Source organism: Lynx rufus, unplaced genomic scaffold (assembly GCF_022079265.1).
Source record: "Lynx rufus isolate CCGP_SWC_20201006 ecotype Redwood Valley unplaced genomic scaffold, mLynRuf1.p SCAF_25, whole genome shotgun sequence".
Taxonomy (NCBI): domain Eukaryota; kingdom Metazoa; phylum Chordata; class Mammalia; order Carnivora; family Felidae; genus Lynx; species Lynx rufus.
In genome coordinates this window covers 8034699-8051919 of record NW_025814840.1, presented here as the reverse complement: position 1 = coordinate 8051919, position 17221 = coordinate 8034699, and the positions used below count along the sequence as shown (strand labels likewise).

The 17221-nt window shown below is 43.9% G+C and overlaps 1 protein-coding gene across 2 annotated transcripts; it reads right to left on the bottom strand.

Moving 5' to 3' along the window:
* Positions 1–415: 415 nt before the first annotated feature.
* Positions 416–16527, bottom strand: LIPF (lipase F, gastric type). 2 transcript variants are annotated; one of them, XM_047088752.1, is made up of 9 exons: positions 16405–16527; positions 16110–16227; positions 15103–15301; positions 13139–13248; positions 8516–8652; positions 6734–6880; positions 4203–4274; positions 3473–3544; positions 416–652 (listed from the first exon to the last, which is right to left on the bottom strand). In XM_047088752.1, the coding sequence occupies exons 1-9, from the start codon at positions 16507–16509 to the stop codon at positions 416–418; spliced, it is 1197 nt and encodes a 398-aa protein (XP_046944708.1). In that variant the 5' UTR covers positions 16510–16527. The 2 variants fall into 2 exon arrangements, with proteins under 2 accessions (XP_046944708.1, XP_046944709.1); XM_047088753.1 differs by having other exon boundaries at positions 15103–15205; positions 16113–16227.
* Positions 16528–17221: the final 694 nt, after the last annotated feature.

Genomic DNA, 17221 nt, shown 5'->3' with positions numbered 1-17221 from the left:
TTAAGCACAAAAAATTTTTTTAATTATTTTATTCGTTTATTTTTTCCTTTATTTATTTTGAGAGAGAGAGAGAGAGAGAGGAGGGGAGAGGCAGAGAGAGAGGGAGAGAGAGAACATCCCAAGCAGGCTCTGCACTGTCAGCGTAGAGCCCGATGCAGGGCTTGAACTAATGAACGGTGAGATCGTGACCTCAAGCTGAAATCAAGAGTCAGACGATTAACCGACTGAGCCACCCAGGTGCCCCTTAAAATTATTTTAAATCCAAAACAATAAACGGAAAGATTATTGATGCGAATATATTTCTAAAATCAAAATTACGGGGAGAATCACCGTATCCCAAAGCATTATAGAGAACCATGTGTGAGAGAAGAAATTAATTTTGGAAAAATAAACGGATAATTCTTTTAATCTAGAACTACTTATTATCTTCTCCCATCATAGAAATGATTTCGTTGTAAATTACTTGAGGGGCATCCATGGCCCAGATAAAGTCCAAGTGATTGTAAGGAGGAATCTTCCTGTGGTAAATGAGATTGGGGAGTTTGGAAAGCAGAAGGTCCACATCTTCAGGGTCTGCCAACAAGTCATTGCCACCATTCCACACCGCAATCGGGACGTGCATGTCCGTCAGGTTGTAGTAGGGGGGTGTGGGCTAAAATGCAAGACAGAAAGAATCTCAGTTTTGTAGGTAGCTGCACTTTAAATACTTATTCCTTGGCTAGATTAATATATATTTACATATTTAATATATAATAATATATTTATATATTATTTAATATATAATATACGTATGTGTGTGTATATATGTGTATACACACACAGACATATATATATATACATACATATATATACATATATATACACATATATATATACGTATATATATATATACACACACACATATATATATGTAACATTAGCCGACCTAGATATTTTATTGAAGTATAATTGACTTAGAACATTATATTAACTTCAGGTGTACAACATAATGATTTAAAATATGCACATATCATGAAACGATTGCCACAATAAGTGTAGTTAATGTCCACCACCACACACAGTCGCCATTTATTTTCTTGTGATGAGAACTTTCAAGATCTACTTTCTTGGCAACTTTCAAACACGCAATACGGTATTGTTCATTACAGTCACCATGCTGTACGTGACACCCTCAGGACTTACTTGTTGTGTGAACTGGGAGTTTGTACCTTTTGACCACCGTCAGCCATTTTACCAACCCCGTACCCCTCACCTCTGCCAACTACCAACTGTTCTCGGTATCTATGAACTCAGCTGCTGTTTTTGTTTTTAGATCCCACATGGAAGTGAGATTATACACTACGTATCCTCCTCTGTCTGACTTAGTTGACTTAGTATCAAGCCCTCAGGTTTCATCCATGTTTTGCAAATGGCATGACCTAGTTTTTTAAGAAGAATTCTTAACAGTCATTGCTCAGAGAAAGTCACCCTTATCCACAGCGCAAAGTAGATGCAATATGTTTTGGGTCAGTGCTTCTTAAACTCTAACAGGCCTGTAAATCACCTGTGGATCTTGTTAATATGAAGATTCTGATCTGGGGGAAGGGCCAGGATTCTGCATTCCTAGGTGATGCTGACACTGTTGGTCCTGGACCATGGCCTTGAATAGCAAGGCTGTAGATAACAATTCTTACAAATTAAAAATTTAGATTTCTACCCAAGCGAAAGGAAGTGGATTTGACTGGATTCTAACTGTAATTGACTGTTTCTACCCAGACCCTCTAAAATATGATCTTGAAATGTCTTGAGTCGTTTATTTTGGCTTCGTATTGATGTATCAGTAGGGTCAGTGGGTAGGTCAGTCAGTTCAGTGAAGGGGTTGTATTTGTTGAATACTTACCTGATTTTACTAAATATTGGATCAAATTGTGATAAAAGCTATCATCAGCCCCATTTGCATTTCTAGAAAATCACCATTTACACACACATTTTAAAAAGGTTAATAAAGCAGGACAAGGAAATAAGCAAACCATTACCAATTTCACCACTATCAACAGAGAATTTTGTTGGTTTTTTCCGATCATGTTCTCAAGAATACTATCCAATATACTAAATTTTTCTATATTCTCACCTTATAGAATAGCCAACTTGTCATAGCAAAATAACGAATCATGTATAATTGTTCACAGTATTTTAACACTTTATTAGAGTGAAGAAAAGAGTAGTATAGAGAATATCCGTAATAATAAATCTACTTTCCTTTATTCATGTTCCACTGTTCAAAGGGTTTATTAGATGCTGGCTTCTGGCTCTTAAATTAGTGTCACTGCCTCAGTGGAAGACCATCCTGTGCTATTTCAGGCTTGGCTGGGGGGGGGGGGGAGGGTGCGCTTGGGACTTGGTGTTCCAGGTCCTCCCAGATGGGTACCTGGGACTGCTGGTAGGTACAGCCCAGTAGAAAGGTAGATGCAAAGCAAGTCTGTGTTGTGGGGCCTTGTGGAGGTGATGGTCGGGGAAAAGGCATCTCAACAATGCTTGATCTGATGGTGTTGTGAGAAAACCCTCTTTAAAGACATTGAAAATGGCACAAAAGCAGGAGGCATCTTCTCTACACATACGATATTGTGGTGAAGAGATAGAAATCCCTTCTAAACATTGAGTCATGGAAGCAGATGGAAATCAGGAGGCTCCCCGCCAATACTTGGGTAGAAAATTTGGGGTGGGGTCAGAAGGAAGGGGAGAGGATTACCAAAACTGCAGGGTGGCTCTCCTGTTCAAATTTGGCCAGTGATGGTCTGAGGGTGCACCCTGCGCTGAGGGCTGGAAGACATTGTCTCATTCCACATCTGGGTGGAGAGACGAAGAAATTTCTATCTGAACGCTTATGGGCCCCAGATAGGATGGACTCCAAAGCTTGGCTTCTCTGTGCTGCAGCGAGTGCAAGGGGTGGCCAGTGTGCCTGCCTTTAGACAAAGCCCCTGCCTGCTGACAGGTATCTCAGCCTTGACCTGCCAACATGCCACCCTAACATCTTCCATCTGGAATATGGTGGAATCACTTCTCTGGCTTTCGACAAAGGAAAGGGTGTTGTGTAAGAAGACCAGAAATTTCAGCTTTATCTCGCAAGCCGCTCCAATTATTGGCTTGTCGTATCAGAGAATTGCATTTCCGGAAGGAGGGAACTGTGTGCTGGGGTGTAGGATCCAGGGCAAGTCTGTGCAAGAGGGTGAGGGGTGATGCGTTCTAGAACGTTCCTCGCACGTGGTGGTGCGGTACCCTGAGCGCAGCCACTGGAGCAGGAGTTCACGGCGCGATGTCTGGTCTGATGACAGGATTCTAAGGAAATTATCGTCCACTTTCTAATTTCCTTAAGGATGAGTCTGGGCACTAACACTCCTTTGGAAAGTGTATGCATGATTATTGTAATGTCATCTCAAACCTTTTATATCTTTGTCTTTCAAAATGTGAATAATTCTAACTTCAAGAAGCTTACCTGACGAAAGTGAATCATGTTCTGAACCGGACTTCCCCAGTCAAAAGCTTGGAATTTCCCAGACTTGACAGCCTAATGGAGAGAAATTAAGAATACAAAGAAATAAAAACTCTCCTCACTGTGTGAAAATCAAAGCTTTCTAGGAAGTTTACTTCCAATGTAAACAGTTATTGAAAAACCTTCTTCTCCTTCCAAAAAACCAAGACTGTTCATCATCTAGGATAAGATATCTATGCAAATTTAAATGTAGCTTTGCTTGAAATATTTTTTTCTTGCATGCCACGTCCTAAAAATCATTCATTTCTTTGCTCCCAAAAGTGATTGTTTTCAGAGGATTTCCGTTCACATGGATTGATAGCTATTATCAGCAACTAGCCACATGGCAGAAAAATTCTCTTCCAGGACCATATGACAGACTATCTTAAGAGTGTGCTTTAGGGGGGCGTCTGGGTGGCTCAGTCGGTTAAGCGTCCGACTTCGGCTCAGGTCATGATCTCGTGGCTCGTGGGTTTGACACCCATCAGGCTCTGTGCGGACAGATCAGAGCCTGGAGCCTGCTTTGGATTCTGTGTCTCTCCTTCTCTCTGCCCCTCCTTTGCCCATGCTCTGTCTCTCTGTCTCAAAAATAAAAATAAACACTAAAAAAAAAAAAAAAATGAATGTGCTTTGGGTAAAGTGCCAGGGGTTCGGGCACACAACAGAAGTTTTAATAGTATTTGAGAAATGATACCTGGGACCAGTGGAGGACGTTTTGAACCGACGTTCCTGCTGGATTATGTGACAGATACACATCCAAGCGACTCTAGAAAGCAAACACAGACACACAGACACCGATGTATATTTGGTTTCTTAAAAATAGCCTAAGACTGAAATTGTTCTGATCCAGGTCAGGTGTTTAAGGGCAGGGTTTACCCGAAAGATAGGAGCAACACAGCTGTATGCCAGTTTAGAGTTTGCAAGGGGCAATTGCAGGAGCCAGTTTGTTTGGTCAGTGGCTACTCCATGAGAAGACTTCCCAAGAAGTTTCGAGAAATGGCCAATGTCACATGGTTTGTATCAGGGTGGAGCCAGGGACTTTAATCTAGCTCTCTAACGTCTCAGCTCTTCATTCTTCCCTACCCGGTGCCGGAGTGCAGTAAATGTAACGTCCATGCACAAGCCTCTTGCTCTACAGACCTATATATGTATATATATCTAGACGTATGTATGTATACGCCATATATGTGATAGTCAGTATACATATATGGTACATTTATAATCTCTATGCCATCCTGCTGTCTTATCAGTGTCCTTGGTCAGACCCCGGACAACAAACTGAAATCCCCATCTCATCTTGCATAGATTAGTTCATAGTGGGTCTTAATTCCACTGTATCCAAGACCATGGATAGGATCAAACAAATTGACCATCTTCATAGGGGAACGAAGTATCTCTTCACATAATTTTCATGCAGAGGATGAACTCTCTAATTGCCTCCTCATGTATCTATTTTATTATTTTTTTTCTCATAAGGCTTTTATGGATGGAACCCAGTAATTTGGTCTGCCTTTTCTTGGTGTGGTAAAGGTAGACTACTCTGTTGAGCTCCACCTACAAAATGGCAGACATTCCCAGAGCCAAAGAGAGTGACTCCCTTTCAAGGGAGAAGGATGAGACTTGTATTTACCATCAAAAATAGGAACTAAGGAACGTTCCCTTTGTTCGTATATATTTTAAAATATCTACAGATTCTGACTAACACTGAGAAAAAGACCTGAATGTCCTTGATTTCCATGACGGAGGGAACATATCTGTCTTTTCACCATTGTGTTCCCAGTAGCTACAACCCTTAGTAGTGCCTCCAATAAACGTTGTTTAGTGAGTAGGTACCTGTAGGTAGAATTATATCGTCTTATCAGTGTACTTGGTGTTTTTGTTTTTTTTTTTTTTTAGGTGCTCAAGGGTATGTAACTAAACTGACAATTTTGAGTGAGGAGAATTGTCGATATATAATAGTATCACTAGCAAAACGTGCTATTGCTATGAGTGATGTGCTTTGAACTATGTTCTGTATGTCTTCCACATATTAGTTCATTTAATCTCCACAATGGTACATTTTGTGGAAAAGCAAACCAAGAAGATGAGTGTAAGTCAGCTCCAAAAACAGGATTTGAATTTAGCCTCTTAGCTTGACTCCATACTCTTAACTACTTTTGATTCTGCATTTTGCAGTCTTAAAACCCCAATCTGGGGCACATGGTTGGCTCAGTCAGTTAAGCGTTGGACTGTTGATTTCAGTCAGGTCATGATCTCACGGTTCATGAGTTCGAGCCCGCATTGGATTCTCTCTCTCCCTCTCTCTCTGCCCTTTCCCCACTCATGCTCTCTCTCTCTCTCTCAAAATAAATAAACTTTAAAACCCCTACCCAAGGCAAAGCAAGTGAAATAGCAGATAAAGAGTGTGGACGAGCGCTAACATAATTTCTATGAAATGAGTTTTTTGTTGTTGTTGTTAAAGTTTATTTATTGAGCCCCAACATGGGGCTCAATCCCATGAACTGTTGTATTGTGACCTGAATGGAAATCAAGAGTCAGACGCTCAACCCCCTGAGCCACCCAGGTGCCCTAGCATTAAGAATATTTATAAAGAACATTTATTCAATGCCTAGGCATTGTTTTCCTACAGAGAAGCCTGCCAAAACATGGCTCAATGCCTCCCCTCACAGAATTTAAATATGATGCCAATTATTCAGGTGGTCAAAAGTGAGTAGTGCTCACCATCTACTATTTTTTCTACCTGCTGTTTACTTTAGGGGGCCCTTGGGTGACAGCAGGGAGCTGAAGGGAACAAAACTGGGAGCAACGGTGTGACTTCCCTTGGGCTGAGCTACATGGCCGGGACACAGTTCTGAAGCTATTCTTGGCTGTTTCAATGATCATTTCTTTAAAAAAAATTTTTTTGTGTAATGTTTATTTTGAAGAGAGCGAGAGAGACAGAGCGCAAGCAGGGGAGGGGCAGAGAGAGAGAAGGAGACACAGAATCCAAAGCAGGCTTCAGGTTCTGAGCTGTCAGCACAGAGCCCGACACGAGGCTGGAACCCACGGACCACGAGATCATGACCTGAGCCAAAGTCGGACGCATAACCGACTGAGCCCCCCAGGCGCCCCTGAATGATCATTTCTAAGTGATGGTAGGACAAGTCATCAAAGTGTTGCTCAAAATCTTCAGAATAGAAATGTCAATGCAAAAAAAAAAAAAAAGAAATGTCAATGCATACAAACCATATTCAAGTTACTAGTGTCAAATCCACAAATGATAAATAAGGTGTTGCTACAGAGGAGGTCCACCATCTCGCGGGAGCACACTTCAGTGGCAAGAAATTGATCGAAAAAGTGGTGTGGGTAGAATATTTTGTTCCCGAATACCATCTGAAAAACAAAAGCATCGTTAGAAGTTTCCAAAAATTAAGCTGCAGAAAAGACGCATTAATTTGTCTTGTTTCCTGGTATAGGTGTGACTAGGCTGATGGGATTTTCATCTTATGTTGTTTTAGGAATCTTGAAAACTTTTTCTCACTTTATTCCCACAACATAGTTGTGGAGGGGATAGGGCCGATGCTCCATACTGAGTATTTATGGTTCCACCGAGAAATGTACTGGCTGCTGAGAAGTATAAGACACAAAGAATTATAGTCTAGTTGGGCTACTAAGCGTTATGAAATAAGATCATAAAACAATGTGGCAGAATGTCATAATTAAGTGCCGAGATACGTGATTTCAGCAATAAAACATGAAAAGATCAGGAGCGGAAATGGTGACTCAGCCATATTTTCAGCAAAGCCTTTGGAAAGACAACGAAGCCAGGACTGCATGGGTTGAAAGACAATTGAAAGATTTGCTTCAAGTCTTCTTGAGGAAAGAAGAAGGCTGCATGAGGAAACAGGAGGCTAATAAAGAGTCAGGGGCTTGTGCTAAGTAGAACCGGATTATAGCTAGAATCCTGACCCAAGCCTCAAGCCCCTGACTTAAGGTCTAGTGCTTTTTATTATTATTTTAAAACCATCTGTCCACATCGCCTATCAGAGCCTCAGAGCACAAGGAGGTAATAAATGTCTGCATCAAAGCAGCCAGTAATTATACTCAAGGTCATTACGATTTTGCACATTCTGAATAGAAGCTTTACAGATGTAGTTTGGAGGTAAAGTCGCTTAGGCTTGCGACATACACACACATGTTCGTTCAGAGTGAAAAGAAATGAATAGTACAAAACTGCAGGAGGAAATAGCATCATGACTTTTTACAGCCTGATGTAAAACTGTTCTAAAGGATGTTGTGTCTGCGTATGTGAGCGTTGGTTTCTGCAGGGGGGAGAAGGAGGGGATTAAGTGTAGGAAGAACAAGATTACGAATTCCCTCCCCTGTAGGCGCCTATACAAGGCACTTCTGTTCATTGCGACCCATGCTCCAGTCCTCTGGAACCCCACTAAAGGAGGAAACTCTTAGGAAAAGCGTTGGAAAGCCAAGGGCATTTGATGAAGGGCCTCAAGGTCCTGGCCTCGCCAGGTGTTGCCTTCTTCCGCTCTTCTTCCTTTTCCCTCCCCTTCCCTTTGTTTTCTACGCTTCCTCTTCCTGGTTTTCTCCGCGATGGGTAGTTTATGCTTCTTCTTTTGACTGTGTGGTTTTGTTCTTATTTCCCCTTCCCCGCCCTGGTGTGGAATCGCGGCTTTCACACAGGTTGAAGGAAACCGAACGTCTCTGAGGGAGCACCCACACTCCCGGAGTTGCTAACCCTCGGAGAGTAAAGGAACACGCGGAAACAAACGGGGATCTCAGCGGCTCAGCGGGGACTCAACTGCGGTCGGTGCTAGCCGAGAAATAATACACACGCGCGCACAAGGAATAAACCACGTCTGCGCACAAGGAATAAAACGCGCATGCGTCCCTCCCCACTCCTGGGTGAAAACGTGATTGGAAACCACCCCAGGGGATTTTGTTCTGTCTGCATCACTCTGAAACCCAGGGGGCGATTTGTTTTCTTAGATTCAATTAAAGAGAATCACATACCTTGAAGAGGAATGATGGAAGAAGCATGAGCTTGTTTAACAGGGTCTTGGTGTACTTGACAGTGGCCACAGGAGCCAGCGCATAAAAAGTTTTTATTTTCTTAGCCAGCTTGGGATTGGTAGAGAAGGCAATAAAACCTGAAATAGAACAAGGAATTGGCGAAGAAGGTCCACGCGTGTGTGCACGCGTGTGTTACAAGCGTGACATTATTTTGGATTTACTCCAAGTGCCATTTACTAAGAGCGACAACCTGAGACACTGACCATCTCTGCTTGCTCAGAGCGATCAGATTTTCATAGATTTGTTTTCTTCTCATAGACTGTCTGGGAACATGAGGCTAGAACTTTTCAAAAGTCATAATAAATTCTTTTATCTGACTTTCGAAAATAGGCTAACTTCAGGTTAATCAAATGGTGACAAAAGCGATGTATACAATGTAAGGATTTTGATAAGTTCAAATTCATGTCATCTCAGGGAGATCATTAGCATTGCAGATGAGTAGGGTATGTAAGTGGGAAGATTAAAAGCACAGGTTTGAAATCTGACCAAACAGGATTTGAATCCCAGTTCTGTGGTTTACTGGCTTTGTGACCTTGGAGGAGTCACCTAAAACTAAGAGCCCCAGTTTTCTCATCTGAAATATGGGGATAATAATGAGTACTTCATTAGGTTTTTTAGGAACCAAGTGAGGTGAATTATAGAAGGTATTTACCAGGACACGAGGCATATCGTAAATGCTGGACAAGTGAGTAGCCAACATAATTCAAACGTCTACACACGGTAAATATACTCAGCTCCTGTCTGTAATTAACTGATTTTATGAACAGTAGCATATTGGTAGACTAGGATGTGACCAAATAGTTATTGAGCTAAATTCTATACAGTCAAACTACATAGGATAACCTCTCCCCACAGTTAATAACGGGTTTTTTTTAGACACAAGAATAGCCTGAGGAAAAAAAAAGTTTCAAATGTAGACACTTACGTCACCTATGTAATATACAGCCTAATTTTACTTGAGGAAGAATGGTCTTTCAAGAAGACTACATTTATTACGGGATTCTTTACTTGATTGCCTAACTCTGCAGATCACAACCAGCATATCACCCAGAGAAAGCAAGAATCACACGTGAAGAACCCGCATGGGTATCAGTAGGTCCCCACACTGTCAAGACAGGTGACTTCTCAGAATACACTTGCTGGCTCAGAATGAACAATCCTATTTTACGCGCAATTCTAACAAGGGTGCTTATCTAACTTCCCAGTACAAAGAAGATTAGAAACACCTTCCAGAAGAACAGGAGTGGGGTGACAGCAATGATAAGATATCCATTCGTAAGAAAGAAGAATGATCCCATTTAATTCAGTTGACTCCAAAGAGTGGTCATTGGGAGTTATTTAGTGTCAGTCCTATCTCAACAAATCCTAAGGACACTGTTGCAGTGTATCTCAAGGCAATAATTTTAGGACCCAAGATCATCGAGAAAAGGTTAAACTCTGTTCGGTGTGTACTATTCAAAAAAGCAGCAGTGTAGGGGCGCCTGGGTGGCTCAGCTGCTGAGCGTCTGACTTCAGCTCAGGCCATGATCTCACGGTTCGTGAGTTCGAGCCCCGCGTCGGGCTTTTTGCTGTCAGTGCAGCACCTGCTTTGCATCCTGTGTCCTCCTCTCTCTCTGCCCCTCCCCACTCATTCCACCCCCCCAAAAAGAAAGAAAACATTAAAAAAAAAGGCAGAAGTGTGTCATGAGTCAAAGGCAGATTTCCCTCCAAATGATGGGATTTTTGTGTGGTTTTGGAGACTAAAGGGGTGAAGTTTTGGTAATCTAGAGCACCTGCTACTCTTTGACAGAGGCGTGTGAGTCGATTATGGGCCATGTGGGTCTGATGCTGTGCTGCCCTGCCTGGATTCCTTACACGTCTGAGGCATTTATTCAACCCCAGTGGCTCCTCTCTCATTTTGCTTTTGCTCAAGACAACCCAGGGTTCGCAAAGAATTCAACAGAATCTCTTCCCAGGGCAGCCTGCATTGAATGGCTGGCCAACAGGTGGGTAAAAAGGCCCAGCCACCTCGTCTCGCTCAAAGACTCTGAAAAGCCATCCCAGACAGAGTGCGCTGAGGACTTTTTGGGGACTGCATCACGTCCCAGCTTCTTCCCCTGCTACGCCCGCCTTTCTGGCCTTCGCTCGAGCAGTGTTTATGTACACGTCTCGAATACGAATCCTCATCTCCTTGGAAACATGCTGTATGCCACAATGACAAAGGACACCCAGAAGCTCTTCTTCAGACCTCTTTCTCTGTCACAAATTCTCTAAGGGAGATCCGTGCTGTAGGAGAGCAAGCAGTCGAAAGAGGATTCCCATGAGCGCCCACTGCCAACTTCATCGACTTCCTCGCATCTGTGTCTAGACACGGACGTTCCGATCACTTCGAATCATGGCACGGGCTCAGGCCATCAGCCAAGAGTGGGGACTAGCGTAAAAACACACTGTTATTCCGCCCCCTTTCACTTCCGCCCTTTCCCTTCCCTGTCTGGCTTTCTCTCATGCGCTCTTGAACTCACTAGATGCTCACATCCCAGCCACTCCTCTGAGGTTGCTCTTAGGAAGGTCACCTCTCCTGCTGCCAAGTGCAATGGTCCCTTCTCAGACTTCCTTTCACCTGACTCCTCAACAGCCTCTTCCACGGTTGACCACCTTCTCCTTAAAACACATTCTCCTCTTGACTTCCAGAACACCAGGCACTCCTGGCTTCCCTCCGGGCTATTGTCACCATCACTTCCCAGGATCATTTTCTGGTTCCCTCTCATCTTCCGGATTAAGAGCGGCCCAGGCCTTAGTCGGGGGACACCTCCTCTTTCCTGTCTGACCTCACTCCTTTGCATCCTGTCTCATGTACATTTTGTGTTTTCAGTCCAGTCCTCTCCCCTGAACCCCAGGTTTGTATCATTACTCGACTGCTTGGCCCTGCACTGAAATCTCCGACAGGTATCTAAGAGTCAGCAGCTAGAGAATGCAGCCCCTGTTCCCTGGTGCCATATCAGCCCTTCTCACAGCCTTTGCCATTGGGGGTTAGGTGTCACCATGACTCCAGGTGCTCAGGTCACAAATCCCGGTGTCATTCTTGACTCCTCTCTTTCTCTCACACCCCATATCCACTGTGGAGGCAAGTCCTATAGGTTGCCCCTCCAGAAAATATCTGGAAACTAACCGTGCACCACAGCTCCCTACCCTCAGCCAGGTCACTGTCAAGTCTCAGGCGGGTGGGTTTCTCTAAGGGTCCTCTAGCTGGGTTCCCTAACCCAGTTCTCCATCAGCAGCTGGAGGGATCCTTTTCACAGGACCCTGTACCTTCCCATCCTGTTGAGGATCCTGAGGTCAGATGCTAGAACTCCTCTCTTCAAAACTCTGTGGTTTCCCTGTTCACTCAGAGTAAAAGCTGAAATCCGTGCAACAGTCAAAAAGCCCTGGGGCGCCTGGGTGGCTCAGTCGGTTAGGAGTCCAGCTTCTGCTCAGGTCATGATCTCACAGTGCGTGAATTCGAGCCCCGCGTCAGGCTCTGTTCTGAAAGCTTGGAGCCTGGAGCCTGCTTCGGATTCTGTGTCTCCCTCTCTCTGCCCCTTCCCCACTTCAAAAATAAATAAACATTAAAAAGCCCTGAACAGTCTGCCCTCCTCAAGCCACATCCCACCCCTCCATCTCGTCTCTCGCTGTCTCTCTATCTGGTTCAGCTACACAATGCGTTGCCTCGTTGCCGTTCCTTGAACACGCTGCAGCCTCAGAGCCTTTGCTCTTGTCCTCCTTTCCTCCCGGAACATCAGTCTTTCAGGTATACACACGGCTCAGACCCTGACCTCTACTCTGAGAGTGCTGGTGGTTTTCTCTAAACTCGCTGAATCCCCTCTAATGCTCCCTGAGAGGTTTTCCCGATTTATTTGTTTCCCGTAACATTACTATTACCTATCTACTCTCTTAAAAAGAATTCTTTTTAAGTTTATTTATTTTCAGAGAGAGCATGAGCAGGGGAGGGGCAAAGAGAGAGGGAGAGAGAGAGAATCCCAAGCAGGCTCCACGCTGTCATCACGGAGCCCGTCGTGGGGGCTCAGACTCACAAACCAGGAGATCATGACCTGAGCGGAAGTCAAGAGTCTGATGCTGAACCTACTGAGCCACTCAGGCACTCCTATTTTACTTTTTTGATCCTTGTTACCTTCTCTGCCTCCCCACTAGAGTATATGCAGTACAAAGATGGAAATTTTAATGTACTTCATTTATTGCTGTATTCTTAGGACACATGGCTGGTGCTCCATAAATGCGGTTGAATGGATGGAGTAAGTTCGGTCCAGAGGCCGTGTGAAGCCATGTCTCTGAGCGTGGGCTTGGCCGTCAGATGGCCCGAGCTAGTATCTGAGTCACCCTCTGTGCTGCACCTGTGTTACGTGTGCACAAATGATTTACCCTCCTGTTTTGCTTCCCCATACATACGATAGGAATAATAATTGTTCCCTTGTCACTGGGTGGGTTGTTGTGGCCATTACATCATAGAATGAATGGAAAACGATCAGCAAATGGCCAATATGCCTGCCCCACCGCTGGAAGGAGGTCTATAGGAACCCTTTTACCTACCAATCGTGGTGCCCTGGGAATGGCCAACGTAGCGGAGCTGATCCTGTCCAGTTTTCTTTAAAATGAAGTCAATTGTGGCTGGAAGGTCGTATTTAGCCATTTCATCAAAACTGCAAGAAAAAAAATAAAAATGAAACGACATGCGTTTCCTTGCTATAATTTCTAAGAGTCGAGCATATTTATAGCTAAGCCTCTCTTAGAGAAACAGAAAACTAGGTTCTCTAAGCATTGCTGCTGATAGACCATTAGCTAATGCTGATAGACCATTAGCATTAGGTGCTCTGGAAGGGCGGCTTCTTATAAACAGATGGCATCATTTCTGAGGCACAGCGTTACAGCTGCAGTTTAATCCAAACAAGGTAGCATCTGCAGATGGGGATTATTCCTATACCTAAAAATGAAAGTCAGATTTAATAATCCTTTGTATGCAGTGTTCCAGTGCCTGATCAGGTGAATCGTATCTTCCTCTATTTTACTCTCCACGGATGAGCCAGAGTGAGCTTTTGAAAGTGCAGATGGGGAGGGGCGCCTGGGTGGCTCAGTCGGTTAAGCGTCCCACTTCGGCTCAGGTCATGATCTCGTGGTACATGAGTTTGAGCCCCACTTAGGGCTCTGTGCTGACAGCTGGGAGCCTGGAGCCTGCTTGGGATTCTGTGTCTCCCTCTCTCTCTGCCCTCGGCCCCTGCTCATCCTCTCTCTCTCTCTCTCTCTCTCAAAAATAAACATTTAAAAAAGAAAAGGAGGGGCGCCTGGGTGGCTCGGTCGGTTGAGCGTCCGACTTCGGCTCAGGTCATGATCTCACGGTCCATGAGTTCGAGCCCCGTGTCAGGCTCTGTGCTGACCGCTCAGAGCCTGGAGCCTGTTTCAGATTCTGTGTCTCCCTCTCTCTCTGCCCCTCCCCTGTTCATGCTCTGTCTCTCTCTGTCTCAAAAATAAATAAACGTTAAAATTAAAAAATAAAATAAAATAAAATAAAAAAGAAAAGGAAATGCAAACGGAGATTATGCCACTCCGTTGTTGGAGACTTTCTGGTGGCTTCTCATTGCACTCAGACGAGTTCCCTCAGCATGACCCTTGTAGCTGGCCTGACCCGGCCCTCTTCAGCATCTGTCATCTCCCGTCCTGTCTCTCTTCCTCATCACTCAGGAGTCACGGGCTTCCTCTCAGGCCCTGGAACCCTCAGAGCACTTCTGTAACTCAGCATCATCACAGAAATCTCTGCTGTTTCCCCCTTTTATCTGCAATTTCCAGGGACGAGGCCCTAGAGGGCCGGAGATCAGAAACCTGTGCAAATCTTTCCACAGTGTCCCCGATCTTTACTCTCTCCCTCCCCCGCCTCAGCCTTGAATCTCCCAGGTTCTTGAATCTCCCACTGAGTTTTAACATCCTCCCGGATCTCTGCGGATGCTCCTTTGGGAATCTGATGAGGGCAGTGAATGTTCTTGTTTCAGGTTGCTTTGCTCATTCCATTTGGAAAAGCGTATTCAGGGAATCTGCGAATAATGGTGCTGAGATCTACAGAAAGTGTGGGGGGAAAGCTACCCTTGCAGGGAGGTGCATGGAAGAAACCAAAAAGGGATTAGGATACGAATGACTTGCTTTTATCCCACTTGGAGGATAACAGGCTAAAATAGGACTGGGTTGGGGGCGCCTGGGTGGCTCAGTCGGCTCAGGGTCCAACTTTGGCTCGGGTCATGATCTCGAGGTTCGTGGGTTCAAGACCCATGCCGGACTCTGTGCTGACGGCTCGGAGCCTGGAGCCTGCTTCGGACTCTGTGTCTCCCTCTCCCTCTCTGCCCCTCCCCTAGTCATGCTCTGTCTCTCTCTCCCTCCCTCTGTCTCTCAAAAAATAAATAAACACTTAAAAATTTAAAAAACAATAGGACTGGGTTGGAATACACACGCACGCGACCACCCATGCTTTCTAAACTCAGTATTTATTTTTAATTGTCCCTTTTCTTTACCTGAAAGTCCAGAATTCAACTGAGTCTGGAGAGTAGTATAGGTTTTTCCTGGCCCAGGTGTTCCCCCTGCTGTTCCCCAGCCACACGTCATAACCAGCATCGGCCAGAAGGAAGGCCAGGCTGTTGTTGGGAAGGTTGGAAATCCAGTTTGTGGCTGACGCGAGCAAACCGTGCTGCAAAAACACAACAGGTCTCCGGCCTAAGGGAGAAAAGTGTATTCAAGCTTTATAAACTCATCCCTTATTCTCAGATAAACACGAAGACAGAACTAGGCTTTCGTAGGACAAGAATGCAATACGTTTGCTTGACTGAGTTGACCATTTGAATATATTATCTTAATCACGGTGACAGTTACTCAAGTGACAAGCCACATCGAATTGTGCACTTTAAATATGTGCCATTTATTGGATGCCAATTCTATCTCAAAAGCCATTGAAAAACTTATATTCTGAGGAAATTCAGCATGTTGTTAATTTAAGTGGATTGTGAGTGGTAAAGTGATAGGTGATCTTGCTGAATTTTACTCTTTTTTGTGCTTCACCGTTTTCTTGCAATGAGAAAAAAGATAAATTTTTGGCAGCAATAGCCAAAAAGATGACCTTTATCTGTTCAGGAAATGAGCCTCAAATCATCTCGCACATTCTGGCTAACTTTTCTTGATCTCCGGGACTCAGCTTAATTATTGTTTCCAGAGCAAGTTTTTCTTGACTTCTGCTAGCCCAGTTAGACACCTTTGCCAGAACGTCTAGTTTAATATTCTCTGTACATGCCTAGCACGTGTCACATATTATTGTAACCATCTGTCCATGTATCTATCTCATTGACTTGATGGTGATCTCTTTGAAGACCGGAGGTAAAGTTTCATCACCGTTACATTTCCAGAACAAGCAAGACTCATTAAGTCCTTAGGAGGAAATGAAAGGAGGAAGGAGGGGAGGAAAGAATGAAAGGAAGAAAAGTGTGAGGGAAAGAGGAAGGGAGAAAAAGGGAGGGAGGCAGGGTTATACCTTTATTCTCTGAATTTTTCCTTCCATAAGGGATTCTGTTGATCCCAAGGACGTAACCATCCTCAGTCACAACTTCATACTCTTCATTTGGGTATCCCCAGAAGGAGATCATCTGACTCTGGGGAGGAAAAACACAGCTTTAAGTTTTAGTTGACTTTTTAAACGCATCTGGTAAGCAGATATGGTTAGTTACTCTTGATCGGTCATGTCAAGGCTTCACCTCACCGTGATTCTAAGTCACGGTGGTAGCTCCTCGTTCTATAGGTTCCCTACCCCTCCCCCCCCAGTGACTTACAATATTCATAGTCACTTCGGGGTTTGTCGGGTGTAATTTTCCCAAGAAACCATGTGTGGTTCCAAGCGCAGATATCAAACTGGCCACTGTTAATAGCAACAGCATTTTGGTCTTGCCTGAAACAGAAGAATGACCCGTGCATGGTTAAACTATTACACTTTCTTCATACTTGTATTTTGTGCTAATTTTCCTTTCACGCAAACTAGAGAAAGGCTTGGGTTGGATTATATTCTGTTCGGCAATAAACTGGGACACGTGGATATCGGCGTCGCAATGCTTGACTTGATTCCTTTCAGAACATTTCCCACTTGGTTTTCCAGTCGTGTTGAGTAAACCTGAATTGATAAAAATGTCTTCTAATGGTCTGACATAAGATCCCATTCTTAGTATACCACATGTTTAAGGCTTTTGTCAACTCATTTTGAGAGCCCAAGGTTGTGTGTGTGTTGTGTACACATTGGATTCTTCTAGATTCATCCTCAAAGTGGCATGCATTCGAACTCATTGTGGCGTTTTGGATAGTGTTTATAACAGCCACTCCATAAATATTTATTGATTTGGGGTAATTATGTGGATTTAAAAGCTGCCACCATCTACTCAGAGTGCTGCCATAACTAAAGTAGTGTGTGTGTGTGTGTGTGTGTGTGTATATGTACATATATATATGTGTGTGTATGTATATATATATATATATACACATATATATATACATGTATGTATATATATATACATGTGTGTGTATATATATATATACACACACATGTATATATATATATATAATCTCAGGGAAGCTTTTGCTTTTTTGCTGAGATATTAC